The following is a 20,955-nucleotide window of genomic DNA, read 5'->3' as shown; positions in this document are numbered from 1 at the left end:
TCACAACCAAGAGGGCTTCGTATTCGGAACTGAGGCCGAGGCAGGCCCATCCGTGGGCTTGGTCTTGCGAGGGGCGTCTGGACGGGGCGTTGCCTCCCAGCCAGGTTTCGCCTGCGATCCGTCAGGCGCATTTAACGGCAAGGCCTGTCCATTGAGATGAATGGGAACGCCGCGTGCCAAGAGATCTCCCGGTTGGTGGGTTGCAGGTGGAGCGCAGCGTGTCCCCGCCAACCTTGTCACTCGGGTTGCTCGGAAGGAAATCCTTCTGCATGTGCTAGGAGGTGCTTTTGACTGCAGGGTGTGTGCGGCTCGAGAAGGCACCAACTAACCCGCAGCTCTTACGCGTTTATAACACCGCCAGCTGGTGTTGTCATGTGCGGCTGAGCTGGGCAGGTACCAGGCGCATGTTCGTGTTTTCCCAGCCGTAGCGGGGAGGGGGCGGGGGGAAGACCAACAAACCTCGGAGGGAATTCGGACCTCCAAGGCCCCTTCTCTGGTCTATCAGGAGAACCGATTTCAAGGGAAAAGGGTGCAAACTTGACGCTAGACCATTATTTGGTTTCCGTTCTATTGGGCGCAGTTCACATGGAGTACTCCCTACCAATCGCGCTTAGGAACGAGGCGATTTTAAATTATATTCTTGCTGAAAACTTTGAACAAACTGTCAGTCAGAGGTTTGGGGTCGGGCAGCACGAGGGAGTCCTCATATCCGAACCCGAGGAAAAGAACAAAAGAAACAGGTAAAGGAGATGGAAACTTATTTCCCAAACAGAGGAAGAAGAACATCCGAGTCGTCTCTTCTTTCCAATTAGCTGCGTCCTGGGCACCCATTGCAAATCTGCATGAGCGTTAAACTGAAGGGCGGACTAAAGAAGGGTCGGGTGAAGTGCAGGGCGGGGAACGGCAAAGAAAGGATCCAGGAGACACGAAGTCCGTATTTCGCGACGGCCCTTTCCAAAGGAGCACTCTAGCGGAGGTCAAAAATCATCAGCTTGCCTCTGGAGAGAACAAGAAAGCAAGAGGAAGAGGAAGGAAGGGACAGTGGAAATGTGATTGGTAATAAATTTTCGTGGTCACTCTTTCTTTATAAACACCGCCTTGGCCCGTTTGGAGGAGGGAGAAGGAAAGAAAGAATTGGGGGGTGGGGGGATGGATGCTGGAAGTCCTCTTGCCTGGAGAAGAAAGAGGGTGGGGAGGGACGCGGGAGCGGTGGCTCGAGAAGGCGTCCAGTCCTGGGCAAGTCACCCGAGCTAATGGCGAGGCAGCTCGCCCGCTCTCTGCTCGGGCCTCCTCTTTCCAGGCGGGCGCGCTTAAGAGGCAGCCCGGATGGAACGCGAAGGGCTGATAATCCGGTTAAGGGGAAAATAGGCCGGCGCGGGCAGCCAGCTCATTCCCAGGAGCCCGGCTGCGCTTTCCGAGATGCTTTCGCCACCAGGGCAGCCACGGCGAGGCGCAGATCGGCCGTGCCAAGACCGCGGGCAGCGCCGGGGGAGAGCAGGCACAAGCGCCTGCTCCCGCGCTCTCGTGTCTGCTCAAGTCCACGCGGAGCTTGGCGGCCTCTCCGGGCGCGCTCGGGCTTGGAGGAAGATCCCAGGGCCCTTCCAAGGTCTTTCCGCAGCCGGGCGAGGGCGCTTTCCCCATTTACCGCCACGGTCTGCGCCCCGCCCCTTTAGCCTTGAAGGGCCTGGAGCCGGGGCGTCCGTCGTCTGTGCCGTTCGCACCGCTGTGTTCCCACTTGCACTCAGAACCGTGCTCGGGGTTTCGCAAGGCCGCAGTGAGGCGCGTGGCCGTGCATCGCCCCCTGCATAGGACGAGCCGCGTTCATGCCAAGAGGCATATCCAACGCACAGTGCACTCTGCGTGCGTGCGTGCGTACCTAGTTCCGCCTTATGCACACGCGAGCACATGAAGAGGCAGAGAGGACAGATGTCGCTTTCACGCGTGTATGAGACGAAGCAATGTTTTCATGCATGCGTTTACATTTATATACAGACGCAAAGGCATAGATGCGGGATTATTTTGGCCACCGCGTTCATGCGCACACCCTCTGTGCGCAAGGTGCTTTGCAGAGCGCGCCTCGTCTCTGCCTGCAGGAACTTACACTTTTAAGCTCTGTTCAACAGAGGCGCGCCTGGGGCTTGGGGGCAGGGCGGGGCAGGTCAAGGAGGGGAGGGCGGGGGGCCCGCACGAGGATCGCTGTGCGCACCTTGCAAGGAAGGCGCGCCCGTCCCCGGCTGCCCATCTCCTTGGGGAGGCCACGCCGGGCGGGGGCGGCTGGGGGCCCCTGGGGAGGCGGCCCCTGGGGCGAAGGTGGGCCGTCGGCTGTCAGCTTGGCCAGGCAGGCGACGTCGGCCAGGCTGCTCGGCGTCCCTGGCGCGGCCGGGCCCGCTCGGCGGCTCCTGCTCGGCCGCCGCCCCGGGCAGGCCCGGCCTGGCCGCCCCAGGGAAGCCGCCGCCGCCGCCGCCGCCGTCTGGGAGGTTGGGCTAATTGGATTCTCGCCACTTGCTCTGGCGGCGTGTCTGAGCGGCCTGATCATTACTTTGAGCTTCCTACCAAGCGGAGCTAATTGGATTTGCAGGATACCAGCAAGCTGCCGCCCGGCCGGGGAAGACGGCTCCGGGGCGCAGCGCCGGAGAGGGCCGGGACGGAAAGAGAGCGCCCGCGCGGGTCGCCCGCGCGCCCTTCCGGGGCCCCTGCGCCGGATCCTGACCGGGGCCCTCGGGGCGGCGGCTGGCAGGCAGGCAGGCAGGCAGGCTCGGCCGTGCGCTCGCGCACCCCCGGCAGGCAGGGCCCGGCGCAGCTCGCTCGAGCGGCGCCGGTCGGGATCAGGGCAGGCTTTGTTAGAGAAAATTGCGGCGTGATCTGCATAATGGCAGCTCTCGGGTGCCCAAGGCTATCTTTTTATTGCGTGTGTGTGTCTGCTGTTATCAATTTTGTGAACGATTTCACAGGGAGCCTGGCAGACTTGAGCTGGAATAATATGCAAAGATGAGCCTTGAATAATGAATGATGTGCTTTTAAACCAATTCCAAAGTGTCTCTGATAGTACAATATGAAAAGGGGTGGTAAGTAATAGTGGGTTTTAAAAGGCGCTAGTATGTTTTTATTACTATATTTAAAAAAAGAGAGATCTATATTATTTGGGCGAAAAGGATAATATATCACAGAGTCTTTGATAATCACATAAACAATACATTTTTCTTTGCGGGAATTTCTCTCTCTCTTCTGGCTTTACACAGTTAACTTATACAGTCTATCAAATCCAAACAGTCTTATAAGACTGGGCTTCCTTATTAAATATTAACTCTATTTTAATATCAGCTTTTTAAGTTTAATATGTTGACGTTCTTTAGTTTTTACTTTAATTATATTTCATAATTAATAACTCAGAATCAATGGAATTCTTAAATGCAACTCTTCTGCACAATTTTTTCATAAGCAATAAACTTGTGTGAATTAATTTTAAGAACTGGTGGTCCTTCCAGGGTCATATCCCGTAAAGAAATGTTTTCTATTCACAATCAGGTGAATTTATGGCGAAAGATAGCATTTTTATATTTAATTATAAATGCTTCAAGGTGGTTTATAGAGCAATCTTGTAATATATTGCATCCCATTACATAAAACATACAACTCGATCCTGCAAACTGAGTTCAGTTTTTAAAGTAGAATATTAAAACCACTGGCAAACAATTAATTTATTAAATTATACTAATCTACATTAAACACATGTACCACATTTTTATTTCTTTGTGTTCTTCATTTTATTTTTATTTTTAATTACAAAGGAAAAGCAAAAAAAAAAAAGCAGTGCTTTTTGTTCACTAGGGCAAATTCAGTCATTTACAGATCATTTTGTTAGCAAAGTTTTTGGTCTGCCCTTCCTGTCAACGAGATTGTAGATGCTGCTAATCTTGGGAAAGGGGTGGGTTGGAGAAGAGACAGGGTGAGAATGGAGGAAGAGAACAGAAAGAAACTTGAGGCAGCCGTACAAAAAAGAAAAGTGTCCAATGCAATTTTGAAGTGGGGACAGGACTTGAAGTTGTAAGTCATTGAGTGCTGCCACACACTCACCTGAGCTGACGCTGTCCCAGCACTGTGCTTTGTCTTGCTTTGGAGAGTCTTCATAGGCAGGCGAAAATAATGTTGTTAATAATAGTGTTCAGTTCTGATAGTCAATAATAGAAGCCATCTTCACTAATGATACCAGACCGGTTGGAGCATTTTGCAAACTGGACACAGGCAGTAAGGGACTGGTCCCACTGCAGAAACTAGCGCCTCAAGAAACTTGCTCTATTAATCCTCCGTTGCTGTTGCCATCGCCACTTAGAACTTGACATAGTAAAACCAAGCTACGTGAAGGGAAGCAAAACAAAAGGGGATCCAAGTGGAGGAGAAGCAGAGGGAGGAGACGGGAACTGAACCGGAGCTTGGCCTCTTTCCTGCCAGTTGTGCCAAATGCAAGAACTGCAGGTTCATGGGGAGTCAGCCCGGGCAGTAACTTGTGTGTGTAAGAGAAGAGACTGGGTGCGTGCATGAGTGTGTGCAAGAAAGAGTCCGTGTGTAACACTGTGTGAGAAAGACAATCGATATATGTGGCAATGCATGTGTGACACTCCGTGTGTGTGCGCGTGCACTCATGCTAGACAGGCAGAAAGAGACTTTCTGTAACATGCTGCATTTGTGTGTTCATTCCAGTGTCTCCTTGCATGACACTGTGTGCTACTCTGTGTGTGTGTGTGTGTGTGTGTGTCAGTGATATGTGACCCTGCATGCATAAGAGAGATTATGTATTATGCGAGTGACACTGCGTATGTGTTTGTGAGAGGGAGAGAGAGACACACTGTGTGTGTGAGGGGGCTCAGTGTGACACTGTGTTTGCCACATTGTCTCTGTATGTGGCAATGTGTGTGCACATGCAAGTGTGTGCATACATGTGCGAGCAAGGGAGGGAGGGACTGCCTTTGTAACATGGTGTATTTTGCTCTTTTAGCCAGCCAAAAGCAGGGGCAGGGGAACTGAAGTGCAGGGGAGGGACAAGGTAAGCAGCTGGCCCTGGCTGCCTGGCAATGGTCCCATCTGGCCGCTTGGCTGCTCCAAGGTCTCTGGGCCTGATCCTGCATGTGTGCTTGGGGGTGGGGGGGATGGAGCCACCTGCTCTTTTCCTAGGTGTGAGTTTGGCTTGAGAGGGAGGCTCCCGGTGGGCTGGCAGGAGTGGAAACGAGGGCCAGGCATGGTTCCCACCCTGCCAACCATGAGGCAGAAGGATGTCACACAACCACAATCTTGGAGGGAAGTGGGTCCCAGCAGCACATTTTGAGAAGCTGCCAAGAGCAGAGATTCTGGGGCAGCACATGCTCTCGCCCGGCTTTCCGGCCTCCCTGGTAAGCATATTCTGGGCCTTGCTGCCTTGCTCTAGGGTGGCCCCCTCCAGCTGCTTTGGTCAACAACTCCAGGCATCTCCAAGCCTTGGTTATGCTGCCTGGGGCTGATAGGAGTGGAAGTCCAAAGAATGTGGAGGGCACCAAGCTGGAGAAGAAAGCTGCAAAGACAGGGCTGCCCACAATCTCTGGGCACTTCTGGATGTCTGGCAGGTGCCACCTCCCCTTCCCTCTGCAAATCTGGCGCTCGAGGCAGCCAGCAAGCCTAGAATTACAACAGAATTACATGCAAAGGTGTGCTGGTTTAAAACACAATGAGTGAAGAAGAGAAATGCAGATATTCCTGCTGGAGAGATTGCAGCTGAAGGTGGCAGGGCCCCTCTGAAGACAGCTCTGTGGGCACCTCCTGGCTTTGTCCTTGGGCGAGTCCTGGGTAGTGCAAAGCAAGTTCTGCTTCCAGGCCACCGATGCTGGAAATATAGAAGGAGAAGTGGGTTACTCGGTGGTGGGCTACAGGATGGCAGGAGGAGGGAAGGGGTTGAACCTGAGGCTGCTTCTGTGAGTTGGCTCGCTTGCTCCCGAGTTAAAAAACACCTTCCCGCTTATAGAGAAGTAGCATGTTGGTGGGGGGGGGGGGAGCAATCTAGGCTAACCTTCGCTTATTCTCTTGTATGCGCAGTACCTGGAAGTGCACTCAGTCACTGTTCCTCCCGCCACTGTTCTGTATCAGTTGCTCGCATCAGGAACGCACCTTCTGGTTTTCTTAGCCCCAGAAGCCCGGTCCTCAGCAAACATGTCTTGTCCTCCAGCTTTCCCTGAGAGCAAGGGAAATGACTAGTACAGTATTCCCACTTCCCCCGGTTGGTGCCCTCCAGATGTTTTGGACTACAACTCCCATCCTCACTGGCCATTGGCCTGCCAGCTGGCACTGAAGGCTTGCTGTGCACTGCATTGGCAGAATACCATTGAAGATGCCTGTCCAGAACATACACAGAGTATTTGTTTTCATTTAATAGGGTTGTATAGTTGTTACACCTTATAAGCCTATTATTTCAACCTTTTGTTAAAATCTCGTGTGATTGTTCTGCTTGATGACACTGCAGTGGTTGGGTAGATTTATCCAAGGACTGTGGTGCTGAATCCCTGAGCGAATTTGTCTGATTGGAACAGTTGCAGGAGGTGTCCGTGTTGAAGCGAGGCTACTCTGAAGTAGACCAGATCCCAGTCTTAACTTTTCTGAAGATGCAGAGGAACAGAGTGACACCAGCAGTGTGTCTCCCTCAAATAAATTTCTCCCCCAGCTATCAGATCTGTTTAGGGAAACACCAGGCCAAGAGACGAGGGGCAGTTCCACTTTTCTGGGCACAGCTAATGGTTTTATCAAGGCTCATCACTCAGTGTTTTGCGGGCGGTGTGTTGAAGGAATGTTTTGCAGCTCTTTGCTGGTTCCCTCTCCTAGGAGCAGATGGGGATTTCTCTCCTGGGCATGTTTTGTGGGGGGGGGGGGGGGGACACTGAGAAGAGACAGGAGAAGGGCTGGGGCTAATTAAAAGGGTCCTCCTTATCTGTAGGTCCTTCACTTTCTCTGGTGTCAAATTGTGCTGGGAAAAAAGGTTTTACATTGGTTTATATTCACCATAACTCCCCAGGTTGTGCACCTATCCTCCCAAGATTTTACAGGGTTGTAAAAACCTTACAGATACATTATTTTTATAGCAGTTTCCAAAAAAACCATAGAAGAGGAAGTGGTTCAGTGCCCCACACACACTTGGATTCTGCACACACACACGCACTACTGCAAACCTTGTGAAATGTTGCAGTTTTCTTAACAAGGACTTCTGTGCTGTGTGTTGTTTCCATAACAGTTGCTCACAGAACCTTAAGGGAATAATGCATCTCCTTCTTTTCATTCTCTTTTTCACCCTTTATTTCCTGAGATCTGGAAATTATCAATTCTGCTTCCATGTTCTATCTGAAACTTGGTAGGTTTGATCTCCTCAGAAAGGAGAACTGTTCTGGCAAATTTCAGATAATTCTGGCAAGAATTCCTTTTTAAAGTGATTATCATGACAGGTCTCTTAAAAAGACAAATTAAAGATGTGCAATGCAAAATACCTTGCACCTATTTGTCCAAAATAGGCCAGGCAGTATGCTTCCCATAAAGGACCACGATACCCTCAAATCTCATCCAGTTCTGGAGAACAGAAACCAAAAAAAGTCAAAGCCATTTGTTGTCTTCCACTGACTGTCAAGAAGATTTGGATTTCAGGCCCAAGTGACTGTCAAGAAGATTTGGATTTCAGGCCCAAGTCAAAGCAGCCATCTTTTGAATTGGTCCAAGGCAATTTGGGCTCTTTTCTGAACAGGGGTCTGAACCCAATTTTGTCATCAATGCAGGCCAAAAAATATTTGGTCAAAAAATATTAAAGGACACACACACATGATCACCACCGCCCCAAAATATATTGCCTCATCTCTTGACCTGGCTGCATGCCACCTGCAAGGCCCACAGGAGCCCACCTTATTCTGACCCCACCACATGCTCTAGCCAGCCCAGCGCTGCCGACTGCAATTGGGTCTCCAGAGGTTCAGGCAGGAGGCCTTCCAGCTCTACCTAGAAATGCTGGGGATCGAATGGGGGTGTTCTGCATGCAAAGCAGGGGCTGGATCATTGAGCTGCTGCCCCCCCCCCCCCGCATCCTGCCTTCAGCCCGTACCTCTCATTATCATGGCCAGCAAACCTCAGTAGCAATCGTGGGTTTCAGGGCACCTCACTCCTTCCCTGGTGGAGTTTTCTGGAAGCATAAAACTGGCCAATCCGAAGGGAGGGGCAAGGCAGCGCCAGAGCCTGCAATGCCAGTCAATGTTGTTCTTCCAACCATGCAGTGACTCGGGAGTGTGGATATCCAGATTATGGAAATGTCATAAATTTCAACAAGCACGAGGAATAATTTTGGGGTACCAGCTGGCAAGAGGCATGCCACAGGTGCAGCAAGGTGGCAGCAACAGATGGAGCTGGTGGGTAAGGATATGGGATTTCCCAGGGCTGACATGTGGGAAGTGAGGGTGAGTGTGGCCAGTGAAAAGTGAGGGGGCCACCTCAGATGGGTGGGCATCAGAGATGTGGGTGGACCCAAGGGCTGGGCGGAAGGGTGAGGGCATCATGGGGAGGTAACAGAGGACCCTCAGGCTAGGGGCTGGCATGGAATGTGGGGCTGGTGAGGGATGCCCTATCAGCATGGCTGTAGTAACACAGGCAAGTCTGGCTGGTGGTGGCTACCCCACGTGGAAGGAGATGCTTTCTTATCTGCACAAGCAGTAAAATGGCTTTGGCCACCCTCGGCTCCTGGGGGCCAGTTCCTATTCCCGGATCAGCCTCGATGCTACTCATATTTTTGGGAGTGGAGGGGGAGTGAGGCTTCATGAGGTCTATCCTTTCAGCGTTTCCTTTCCAAGGAGCACCACACAATAATTTATGGCTTAATTAGGGCCATGGCTAGCCCAGTCTTTGCACTTGTAACCAAAGCACCTGCTTTAATAACCTTAATTGCTGTGCAGGGAGGGGGCTTTGGGGGCCCACAGTCCATGGGGAAGGGAGAGTAACCCTTCCCTTTCCCACGGCGATCGCCGTGGAAATCCATCCCCGTCCCAGCATGGCAGCTAAGAGTAGGAATCATCTCCCATCAACAGCAACGGAAAGACATTTTCTTAGCCCCATTTCCATGCATGGGAGGGGTTGGGGAGTGTGGGAAGAGGAGGCCGGCACGCCCCCCCCCCCCCCCCCCCCCGCTCAGCTCCTCCTGGAGATTATCTCCCATGGGGCAGTTGCGCTGAGGAAGCGGCCTCGCACTTGGGTCCCTGGGAAACAGAGGCGGGGCTGGGACTTCCTGGCCCCGGCCTGGCCCCGGCCTTGGTCTCGATGGGCGTTGCAGTGCACACTCACGCTGGAGCAGATACGTTTGGATAGCGGAAGGGAAGGCGAGCACATCACGGGCGTTATCACAGAAGGTGCCTCCCGAAAAAGAAAATGTGCACGCATCCTGCAACAGTGGGGCAATGCCTTCTCTCACGTGTGAGCTGGAGGAGGACCATGCAAACCAGCCTGGTCCCTTGCGAGAAGAAGTCAGGCAAGACTTAAAGCACACTTCCACTGACGAGGAACCCTGCATTGCAACTGTCTTTTTGTGGGGGGTGAGCAGGTTTTGACCCCTTCCCTGCCATCACACAAATACCCCCCCCCCCCCAAGATGCAGAGAATTGGACTCTCCTTTCTTTTGTGGAGCAAAAGCCCCTGTGGAGCAGGAGGCCTGTGCTCAGGCAGGCCCTTGGGCTGGATCTCATGCCTTTGCCCCTTAGACCCTCAGTGCCACTGGCTTCCTTCCTTTGACACCAAGGAGGGGCTGAACCAGGAAACGGAGCACTTGGGAGGGGAAAGGGCCTGGAAGAGCCTCAGAGGTGGATCCTGGGGTTTACAGGAAGCATTTGTTGTCCTATGCAACCCTTGTCTTGCTTGTTGCATGCATCGTGGTCCCCAGTGATGCCTTGTTCGGAGAAATGGCTTGGAAACCTCTTGATGGGGACAGACAGGTGACATGTGGAGCTGTCTAATGCTGAAATCAGCGCATGGAGGTTTGTCAGGGACATTCATTTATAGTTTGCCTCTTCTTAATCTAGATTGCATGTTAATTATTCACTGTATTTTAATTAATGCTAATGAATGTTTCATAAAATGTTGTAAGCTGCCCTGAGCCTATGGGATGAGGCAACACACACGTGCTTTCCTGGAGGTCTTTCAGCATGATTATAATGAAAGATTAGCAATAATAAAATAATGATAAAGCAAATGTAATCATCAATTATTCACTTTTCCACCATGGTGTATCATCGGAGTGGAAGAGGAGAAAGGCAGCTTAAGTCAAGTGCCTCACGTTAGGGCGAGGGCCTCATGTCGTCGCTCATATGGCCAGTTGGTCTGTGCCATTCTTCTGCCACATGATGCTCTCCAGTGCTGCTGGACTACAAATCTCAGGGTGCATCAGTCACCAGCTGCCCACCCCTGCTCTGCAGGGCTAAATGAGTCTGTAGCCATTTGCCTAGGGGTAAATCTCTACCCACACTTCACCTGCGGTAACAAACAACTGAGCATGCCATCTTCATCCTGCAGGCAGCTCTGAGGGAACTTTGCCCTCAGCCCAAGCCCATGCATGGCTCTCCTCCTGAGTTGTTTCCTCCTGAGTTGTCCTCCCTGTCCCCTGCCCATCCTGGTGATAATGGGCTGCTTTTCCGCAGGTGCAGACACAATCGAATCGGCTCATCCAATGGGACTGATGACGTTCCTGACCCTTTTGTGCCTTTGCAACACCCCGTAGCTTGGCATCATCCACACAGTTCATCACGGTGCTCCAACTCCTCTCTGCCAGCTGCTAAAAGCCACTGAAAATAGCACAGGCTGAATGACGGATTGGAGAGGGATTCAGCTGGGGACCTTGCTAGGAAGCCTTGCCCTTGATGGCTGAAGCCCACTGATTTATCTGGGCAAGTTTGGGACTGGTGTGTTATCCACTGCAGAGATGAGGGGGATTCGCAGCTCTGCTTTTTCATCAAGAAAACATAACTGGGAGGCTGGCATGAAGCAAAGTGCTGGGCCATCCACCAGCTTGGGTCCCTGAGGCATCCTCTGTTTGAAACATGTGAGCTGCCCAGCAAAAGGGGGAAATGGCCTCACCAAATGATGAGATGGACTAAGGCATCTTGGGAGGCTAGAAGTGGCAGCAAAGGGTGGGTGGATGGGGAGATGCTTCTTTCAGTGAGAGATCAGGTTTGGTTGTTTCAGTGTGGTGTGAGTTTTGTCTGGTTCTCTGTGTATAGGGCGGATGGTTCGGTGTGGGGTTTGTCTGGCTTTCAGGTATCTGTGCATGTGTGTTGGGCTGTTGCCTGTGTGTGCTTCTCAATTTTCCCTCTTTGAAATGGGCATATGTGGAAACAAGTATGAGAAATTTGGCCATTCGTGCTCCAGCGTTTTGGCCAAGTTACTTGTGCCTGAGTTTTGTTGTGCTGTCCATGAAATGGATGCAAGCACAGAAAAAAACTTCAAAAATACATTACTATATTTTGAACATCTGGCACAACCTCTGCTGTGGACTTTGTTCTTGAGCGATTTGCTTTTATCCTTCCCAGCTTGTCGTCTGGGCAATGGGAGTTTTGGGACCAACCACACCCACTCTGGAAGCCAGTTTTTAAGAGTACCCTCAATGTACTCTCAAAATTGCAGACATGCTGAGTGACCCCAAGACAGCTGAGAACCCCTGGGATATGCCAGCCCCAGCCCCTTTCATATACTTGGGGTACATCCAGCAGAGATGGAATCACTCATACTCACTGCTACGGGCCATATTTTTATCTTCAGAAGATGGTGTGAAAGAACAAACACCTAGAAAACTAACTGTACCTGCAATGGCTTTGCTCCTTGAATAGGCAGAGTGGTGCATCTGTTACCTGTGTGGGAGCAAATTGCATAGATCTAAGCTTCTTCACATCTTCACTTGAATGTGCAAATTTGGGCAGCAGCTGCCAGGACCTGTGACCCTGCTTCTGCTCCATACAGGTGTCTTCAGCTGAGTGTATGAAAGGGGCTCTGCGCAATGTATTGTCTCACCTTCCTGGCCAGGTAATATTTGCATAAGAGAACCAAGTACCTGGATCTACCCACATACCTCCAGCTCCTTAATGAAATTCTAGGCAGGCTGTAAAGTGGATTCCATCCAGCATTCCAACAGGATGCCAGCGGAAGCTGTATAGCTCCTCACATCTGTCATTTAATACTTCACTTTTTTCTTTCTAAATGAAGAGGTGAGGTGAGATGGACAGGCTCTTGGAAGGAGATCAAGAGCAAGTGAGGCAATGAAAACCTTTTAAAAAGACCGGTAACATTTTATAATAATGGAACATTAATTGATACTACATTACTTTGAGAGTCCTATGGAGTTGCAGATGTTGCATCAACAGCACTGCAAAGAGACTCAGCAAGATGGATAGCATTACAAGAAATGATTCCCATTTCAACATGTAGGAAGCATGGCCAAATATCCCTCACTGGTGAATGCAGCAAAAAGCAGTAGGCAGATAAGACTGGATTTGTTCTGTTAACTTGCTGAGGTTTTGCTGATGTAGGATTATGATGTTGAAAGGGACTGCAAGGGTAATCTAGATTGGTCCACAAAGGGGCGGCATCCTGCTCGCTGTGGACTGGTGCTGGGGCCGGCTGTGCTTCACCACCTCTTCCTTGCATTTGCAGGGGGGTACGTTGGTGCTGCCGGGGAGGGACACAGAGGGGAGAGACGGTTTGGTGTGAGCTGGCTGGGAGTCATGCTGTGATTTTGGTATTTTGTTTTCTTGGCATTTTTTCTTGCTTGGTTTCTGGTTGGTTTGGAGAATTTTCATTTTTTTGGTACTGTGTTTGGAAACTAATATACAGAATACTGTATCGTGTGTATGGTGCTTTTTGTTTCTTTCTCAGCAGTCCTCAAGACCATTTCCCTGTTTTTGCAGGTCCCCAGCTGTGGAAAGGTTGAAAACCACTGATCTAGACCAGCCCCCATTGATGCAAAACATCCACTACTACAGCTCATTACTTTACACAATCCATGCTGGATTGTTGTGTTGTGTGAACCTGGGCGGATTCTCACAGGGTGGTTGGGGTTGTTGTACCCACAGTGGATTGTTGTGTCCTCTGAGCCTGGGTAGTGAAGCCCATCATGCCAGTGATTTACTTACCAATCACCCCTCTGCCATTTGTGCCAACCTCGCCTGGGCACCTGACAGGGCCAACCACCCCACAAGTGCCCAAATAGCACTTGGAGATGATTGGCTTGATGTCCCCTGCCACACTCAGGAGCCACTTCAGGTCTCCATGGCCTTTCTGTCTTTTTGCTTAAGGGGCTGCCTCCAGAAGTCCCTGTGAAGGACGCTGCTGTCTTCTGACTGCAGGTGCCCCCCAGGGCATTGACCCAGCCAAGCCTTCCAATTGCTGTTCATCTGGAACTGTGCGCCTCTGCTGTTGCATGGCCACGACAAGGTTTGTTTACAAGGAAGCATCTAAAAACCTTGTTTCCCAGCCACAAACAGCCCCTGCAATGTGCTGCTTGGGCACTTTGAAGGGACTGTCTGTGGCTGCCAAACTGGGGATCAGAAAAGGCAGCTCTCAAGTAGCTGTTTGCAATGTTAAAGAGAAAAGCTGCAGTGAGCCAAAAATGGTTTTCAATTGCTGTGAGTAGGAGTGGACCAGCCAGGCTTGGCATAGGGACCCCCATGAGACCCATGGTTGGACCAAAGGGGAAGGAGCAGGAGGGAAGGGCAAAGGAACCCAGTCAGGTGATGGGCACACCGTGGCTTGTTCAGTGTATTGCCAGGGTGGGTTGGCACAAGCACACCCAACAACTGACTCAGGCCTGATTACAATCGGAGCCAATTGCAGTTGCTCCGTATAAACGAAGAGTTGTCATTCCACAAATGCAACCTTCCATGCAGCATAGACTTCTGCTGCAGACAGAGATTTCTTTTTGCTGATTTAATTATTTAGAAAACCGTTTCTGTTTCTTAATCCTGAGTATCAGCAAAAATGGCAGGACGTGCATTCTGATATACAATGACAAGAGTCGCCGTTTGAATGAATTTCATCTGAACCAAAACCATTCTGTAGGTGCAGATGTGTGCTGTGTGTGTTGATGATGACTGGCCCAAGACAGTTTTCTGCCTGAGGTGGAAGAACAAGATGGTACTCCCTCCAGTCCTTTGTACAAGAGCAGACTGGATCTGCAGAGAAATCAGTCTTCAGGATTGATGGTGGGACCTGAAGGTTAACTTGGGGGTGTAGCAGCACGCTGCTCTTTTCTCCAGGCTTGTTTCTGCACTCTGCCTAATGTAAGGCTGGCCTAAACAAGCAGCTGCACCTTTCCCAGAAGCCATGCTTTCCACAGTGGAGAGACAAACACACGAGACAAAGCTCTACCGGCCTAACCTTGCCACCAAAGTCTGCATTAACAATGTGTAGAGGCAAGACCAGTTAGACAAATACATATTTTTTTCTCCAGTTGTAACCCTTTTCAGCATTAGTATAGGGCTACAGTGGGGAAGGTGAGAGAAACAAGCATTACAGAGCTTTCTGGTTGGAACTGGACGCTCTCCGCAGCATCCCCTTGCCCAGAGAAGAGATGGATACATGGGAAATAGACTTCTGTTGTGCCTCTGTAAAGCCAAAAGGAATAGCACGAGGTTTCAGTAAGGATAATAATGGGGCAGCATCAGGGGTACAGAACCAAGTGTGACCACCAGGACATGGCTGCACTGCAGATCCTTTCAGCTCTAGTTGGAACAGCCAATGGCAGGGGATGATAGAAAGTTACAGTCGAACAAGCTCTGGAGGGACACATTTTCCCCATCCCTGTTCTAGGCCAAAAAGAGGAGGCCATGACCCACAAGGAAATGCACTGAGCAAAGCATGGATGGCCAGGTGGGATGGTCAGGGGCAGATATCAAGGAACGCATGCCAAAGGTTGACAGCTCACTTTGGTCTTCTCTAGAATTAAAGTTAGCTCATTAGAGTCAAGCAACGATGGAGATCCTTAAAACTCCACAATTCTGTACATGAAGGTTGTGTATTCTTTAAGGGTAACATGCATCACAGATCTGTGTAATGTGTGGATCAAACATAAACCAGTTATAGCACACTGAGCCAACTTGCTCCTCTGTTCCATTTTCTTCCTTGTGTTTTTATATAACACTGTTCAGTCCTTGCCAGATTTTTCTCTCTCTCTACTAAATATAACTTTGTTTCAAACACTTTTGTTGGGCAAATTACATTAGGCTGGATGGTGCAGGTATCCATTAGAGTTTATTTATCGTGATACTGTTTAGATCTCACACTTATAAATAACTTATGCTATGGGGCTTTTGTTTGTAGAAATGTAACTTACATATTTTATTACGCTTTTCTGTAAACCTCAAAAAGAATGTTGTCAAAGAAGCGCTCTTAACAGCAATCTAAACTAAGGTACATAAAATCTACACCACCATTATTTTTTAATACGGCAAGGAGGCATGGTATTTCTCGATAGTTTGAAAGGTTTGCTGTCACTATAAACACACACTACAATAAAACATTAAAAAGTCGGAAGAATTATTTTACGAAGCACATAGGCACCCACAGCCAAGTTCCTCTGAAGCATTCTTATGCAAGCACAAAACCTTGCATAACAGGGAACATTTTTCCAAGATGGCTAGCTTTGCTTCTTGCCTTCTCTATCCCTGTCTTGCCTTCTCTATCCTTGTCTTTTAAAGCAAGTTGTAACCCTTTTCAGCATTTGATACTTAAAAAAGATACTTTTAAGTATAGATACTTTAAAAAATTCTGTGTACAAGTCTAGTCAATGCTTGGTTTTACTTCATGCCTATGTTTAGTAGGGCAATTCAGGTGTATTCTCAAACTGGAAATCCCAATTTGTTAAATTTATAGCTGCAATTTATGTACCCAGATACTCAATTCAGAAGGAATAACTGTGGCCTAGTTCTTTGCTTTTAGAATAATTCCCCATCCCAATTATTTTACCTCCATAATGTTTATGCCTGGCCCACAGCTATGGAGAAAATAGGGCATAGGAAAAGAGCCATGTAAAAGTAGGACATTAAAACACTTGTGTGAGGGGCTCTACTGCACAGATAAAACATTAACAGGAATTAATTCTGGACACTTCTAATTTGGCAGTGTTCCTTGGAAAAACAGATAGATTTAATGGCAGCAGATAAAATTGTAAAATTCAGACCACATACTATGGCACCCATTTCCTATCAAGATGTTTGCATGCTTATATGTTCATTTGTTCTAATATGTTTCAGCCCTTAACTGAAGTTGAGATGCTATTCAAAATATGGATTACAAATTTATATAGGATCTTATTTTTTTGGAAGTAGCATGTTAGAAGTGAATCTTAGCAGTGGATTTCAGTGCTCCAGGGAACCTGTAGTCTTATATGAGGAAGCAGCATTAAATCCAGAGTGCTGAGTTACAAGGCGATACTTTTCAACTTCTGCTTTCAAGAGAGATGCTAGCTTAAACCAACAAAAATGACTGATTTGTGCACACAGGGAGACTGCAGGCCAGCAGTATATCTTCCCATGTCATGCTAAGGATCAATTAGTCTTCATCCCAATTTTTCAACATAAATGTACAGATTTTCAGGGTAAAGGCAATGGCTTTGCATAGGATCCAGAGTTCTTTACAAGGAGAGAAAAAAGAAAAAGCACTTGTGACTTGAGTAGCTCACGCTTTGAAATAACTTGACAGAATGCAGTTTGTCATTTATTTGTTCACTGCCTGTCCCCGCCCCAGATCGAAACAATTTAGAGTTAACAAGACTCCTTCCAGTGCATCTTTCTACAGCAATAACAAACACCAGCTTTTAACTAAATGCGATCTGGGTACCTGTGTGCAGCTGCCTTAATGCACGTCAGAGCCCTGGTCTGTCTAGCCCAGAATCACATACCGAGACTGGCAGCAGCTCCCTGAAGGCTCATCTGTGGGTATTTCTCAGCCCTACTATCCAAGTGAACAGCAGACTGAGACTAAATGGTTGTGGGTTCAAAATTTTGAAATGTGCATTATTGTCCAATCATATGAGATGTGGCTTGGAACAGTGACTTCAGGGGATTAGAAAAATGCAAAATAATGTAACATAAGATAACATAGGGGCAGACTAACCAACTGACCAAGTGCTGGTATTGAGGTTTATTTTATTATGTTGTGCTGCTCATACAGGAACTCAGCCCTGTGTGCTGGACTAAAATGGGTGGCGTGAGCACCTCCGTGCTCAGAATTCCTTGGACCATCAGAGTGGTTCCTTGTTGCGCTGCCCCTGACCAAGTGAGCCTCTTGTAGAGAAGTCACAGACGAGCAGGGAAGGTTCCTTGAGTCTCTTATGCATGTCATACTTGGAGCCACCTAAAATGCACCTGCCCTTCAGGTGCTACAATCACCAGGCAAGTGCAGCCAACTCCAGCTCCCTGATAAACAGACCTATTCACTACAGGTGCTTCTTGTGATCGTATATTGGGATGCTGCCACCTGCTTCTTTCCCATCCACACCCTCACACTTGACCAGGGCTTGTGTGAGGTCTTTTGTCAGCATAAACTACCACAACCCCCAAAGAGACGGCAGTTACGTTGTGCACAGGAGTGTGCAATAGGCCACCCACCCTGAATCTATCTGCTTTTCAAAAACCATCGCCAAAGTTAGTGTACATACTTTTAACCTCAACTGCTGAAGCAACCCCTGGTGCTTAACCCATGGGGCGGCGGGAGAACAGTCTTAATTTTGTTTGTGGGGGTGTGTGTCGCAAGCCTTTGAAGTGTCTGCTGGTGGCAGAGATTCTAGGCTACTCCTGAGACCTGTCAAAGGCCAACTTCCACACAGTCACTGATGAGCTGAAAGGATCCAGTGCACCTACTGAAAATCAAGGGTATTTTTTGGAATATGTGAACACGGGCACTCATGGCTTGCAGAATACCTCTTATTAAACCACATATTAGTATAATCATAGGGTAATTTTAGCTTTGAAATGCAACTTAGACCTATTTTGTTACCATGTGGTTAAGTGAAAGCCAAATAAAATAGCTTCTGCATTGGATTGTTTGTGTCTTATTTAGCCCTAGTAACATCCATAATAGGAAATAAGAAGAGGACATTATGTGACACCATGTTCCTAAGAAATATTACTGTAATGTTACTTACCTAGGAGAAAAGAAAAACCACATATTCAAATAATGTGTTAAAGATTTTTTTTACAATAAACAGCAGCATGAATTGCAGGAAGCTGAATCAAAATCTCAAAGAAAAACATACAAAAGCAGGTAAATGCTGATTGCACAAAACAGGATGAAGGCAAGCACCTCAATATTCTTTCACCTTCCCAAATATTTATTCTAAAAATAAAAGTACTTCCAAGTAAATCCCATTGTTTTCAACAGAATAGCATTTGAAACTAATAGACAAAGAGTCCTTGCTTTTGGATTTCACATTACACTTTGCTAGCACTTAAGATATGCTCTCCTCTACAATAGTAAAATACCAGCTTTTGATATTAGATTCATGTCATGCACTATTTACACACTACATGCTTAAGATAGAAAGCTCTGTATTTGCTGGCTTCTTACAGTGGCACTCAACTTAATTCTTGTTCCAAGAATGCTATAGTAGTTAACAAATACAGATTGTGGCACTGGTATTTTGCTGCGAATGAAACATTCAAAGCGCATCAGTGTGAAACAAATAATTATTCACATTCTTCCAAAGGATGTATAACTACCTGTACGCTTCTTAAAGGATCACATTCTGCATTCTCACCTATATTTAACCAGAAGAATTAGTTTTCATTCTGTAAGTATTTTTCTCATCAAAAGGATTTAGATGGAAATCCTTAAAAAATATAGATGTATCTATAGCTGCACTGTTTAATATTATGTGCTCTGTTCATTCAAAGGTTCTGGGGAAAGATGAGATGAAAAAGTCAAAAGACAATCACTAACTTTTTAGAAATTTTCTGAGAAAATGTTTATTGGTCCAATTGAAACCCAGTCGCAAATGCAATCTCGGGGAAAATAGATATTTTATTCTTTGGTAAGTTTCATTTCTGTATCATTTTACTGGGAAAAAAAGAAATACCAGTCCAGGAATTCAAAATGGTTCTTCGGGCCAAGTCTGATTTCACATTGCTTCCAATGTTACAAATCCTTACATTTATGCCAGAGGTATAAAAAGGCAGAAATCATTTAAAAAAATATTTTCTATGAAAGTCAAAATTTACCTAACAACATAGCATGGGGCCCCAACCTTCCAAGTGTGTTCATTATTATTGAAACACAATCCAAGTTCAGCATCAACTCATCATTTCTGAACTGCTTGATTCTGACACCCCCTCGCAGCGCAGTGTTTCAGTCATGTCTCTCCGGAAGACAGACATATTCTGTGTGAACCTGTAACCAAGAAAACCCCAAACAAGTGTCCTTTGATTAAGGCATTTAGAAGAAATATAACAAATAAATTGTAGCATAACCTTACATCTAATTCCACATGAGTTAGAATGCTGAAAAAAGCCGTCTTCTTGTTAGCGTTGAGCTGACAGAAATAAATTCTTGCACATTCAGTATTTAATCAAAATTTCACTCCATGTAGTGCTAATTTTCCACAGGGTCCCAAATACTTTTTTAAAAGTTTGTCTACATGGTCATCACATTTCAGTTATTGAATCTGTAATGGGGGGGGGGTTTGGTTTTTTTTTGCACTGCGTAGGGTTTTTTTTTTTTACTTTTTTTGGAGTGTGAAGAGAAATTGGGATATTTTATTACATTTCTATACCACACAAGATCTGAAGCTCTCTGGTGGTTCACAAGAGATGTTCCCCAAGCATGAATAAGGCATAGCCAAAAACTGAATTATCTGGCTAATTAATGCAGGAATAACTATTTTCTGTTTTGTTTCTCAGACCACTTCTGCTTTAACACATTATGCCAGAGCTTTAGGAGTTTAAAGTTTAAGAGATTTCACTATCTATGCTGTTGCCTTCAAAGATACAGGTTTTGCAGGCATTTGAAACAACACAAAAACCTTCAGAGACTGCTGACCAGAGGCAAGATTGAGAAGACTGCACACATACACCGTGAAAAGTGATCCTCCTCTAAACTAGCATTAACTCTCTGCAGACTGTAGTTTTAGCCATAATTATAGCTTGAGTTTGAATTTCTACCAGAATATATTAAATTGTTTTAAAATTAGAAGTAGCCTTCCAAATCCCTCCCTCTGATCTTCCCAATGGGGATACCATTTTCCATAGAGTTAATGCATCTACTGCACTAGCTGGAACTCTTCCATTATTCTTTGAGCCCAGCAGAACCCCCATCTACAAACAATTCCATATTTGCAATCCCATATCAAAGTAGTTTAAATGTCTGACAAGCTTAAACATTTCAAATGAGGATGCAGGATGGATGGAAGAGTTTAGTGGCTGACCAGAAGTAGAAAGGGGATAAAATCCCACCATTTTTGTTTGGCCTCCAAAATGTCCACATTTCCAGGCTTTCTATCATGCAAGTGCACATTGCAAAAATAATAAAGGGCCACAAGTCTGGTTTTCTCCATGTTCAGACTTACCCAGTCAAACTAGATTTTTGTTTGTCTGTTTCTGGCATAGACACAGAATATCCCTGCCTCAGTGTCAGTTGACAATTTGGCTGTAATGGCTTGTGGTGAGAATCTGTGTGATGTTAGAGATGGGGAAAGTCCAAGTTCAAATCCCCTTCAGAAGCCTGGTGGTTCAAGGGGTAACACCAGCCAGTCACTATTGCTTAAACTACAGGGAAGGTATGATGGGGGATACAAATCTAGTAAAAATGGCTAGAACCAAACTTGATCACATTTATTTTAAAAAGCCAGGTTAGTGGTGCCTGTTAAATTGTTGCATGTCACAGCTATTAAACAGTAACATGATGAAGCTGATCACCACTTTTGGCCATGCTAGTATGTTAGTG

At 47.3% G+C, this 20,955-nt stretch overlaps 1 protein-coding gene across 1 annotated transcript in view; it reads right to left on the bottom strand.

The window, feature by feature from the left end:
* Window positions 1-18,317: 18,317 nt before the first annotated feature.
* The window catches only part of LOC123030368 (ran-binding protein 17-like), an 86,321-nt gene continuing 83,683 nt past the window's right edge, over window positions 18,318-20,955 (bottom strand). Inside the window, exon 12 of the mRNA XM_044444236.1 lies at window positions 18,318-19,404. Coding sequence (XP_044300171.1) covers window positions 19,308-19,404 — 97 coding nt within the window. The 3' untranslated portion in view covers window positions 18,318-19,307. The remainder of the gene's footprint in view (window positions 19,405-20,955) is intronic.

Source organism: Varanus komodoensis, unplaced genomic scaffold, assembly GCF_004798865.1.
Source record: "Varanus komodoensis strain SLA01 unplaced genomic scaffold, ASM479886v1 scaffold44_3, whole genome shotgun sequence".
In the NCBI taxonomy this organism is placed as follows: domain Eukaryota; kingdom Metazoa; phylum Chordata; class Lepidosauria; order Squamata; family Varanidae; genus Varanus; species Varanus komodoensis.
The sequence above is the reverse complement of the archived record's forward strand: the minus strand, read 5'-3'. Positions and strand labels throughout refer to the sequence as shown.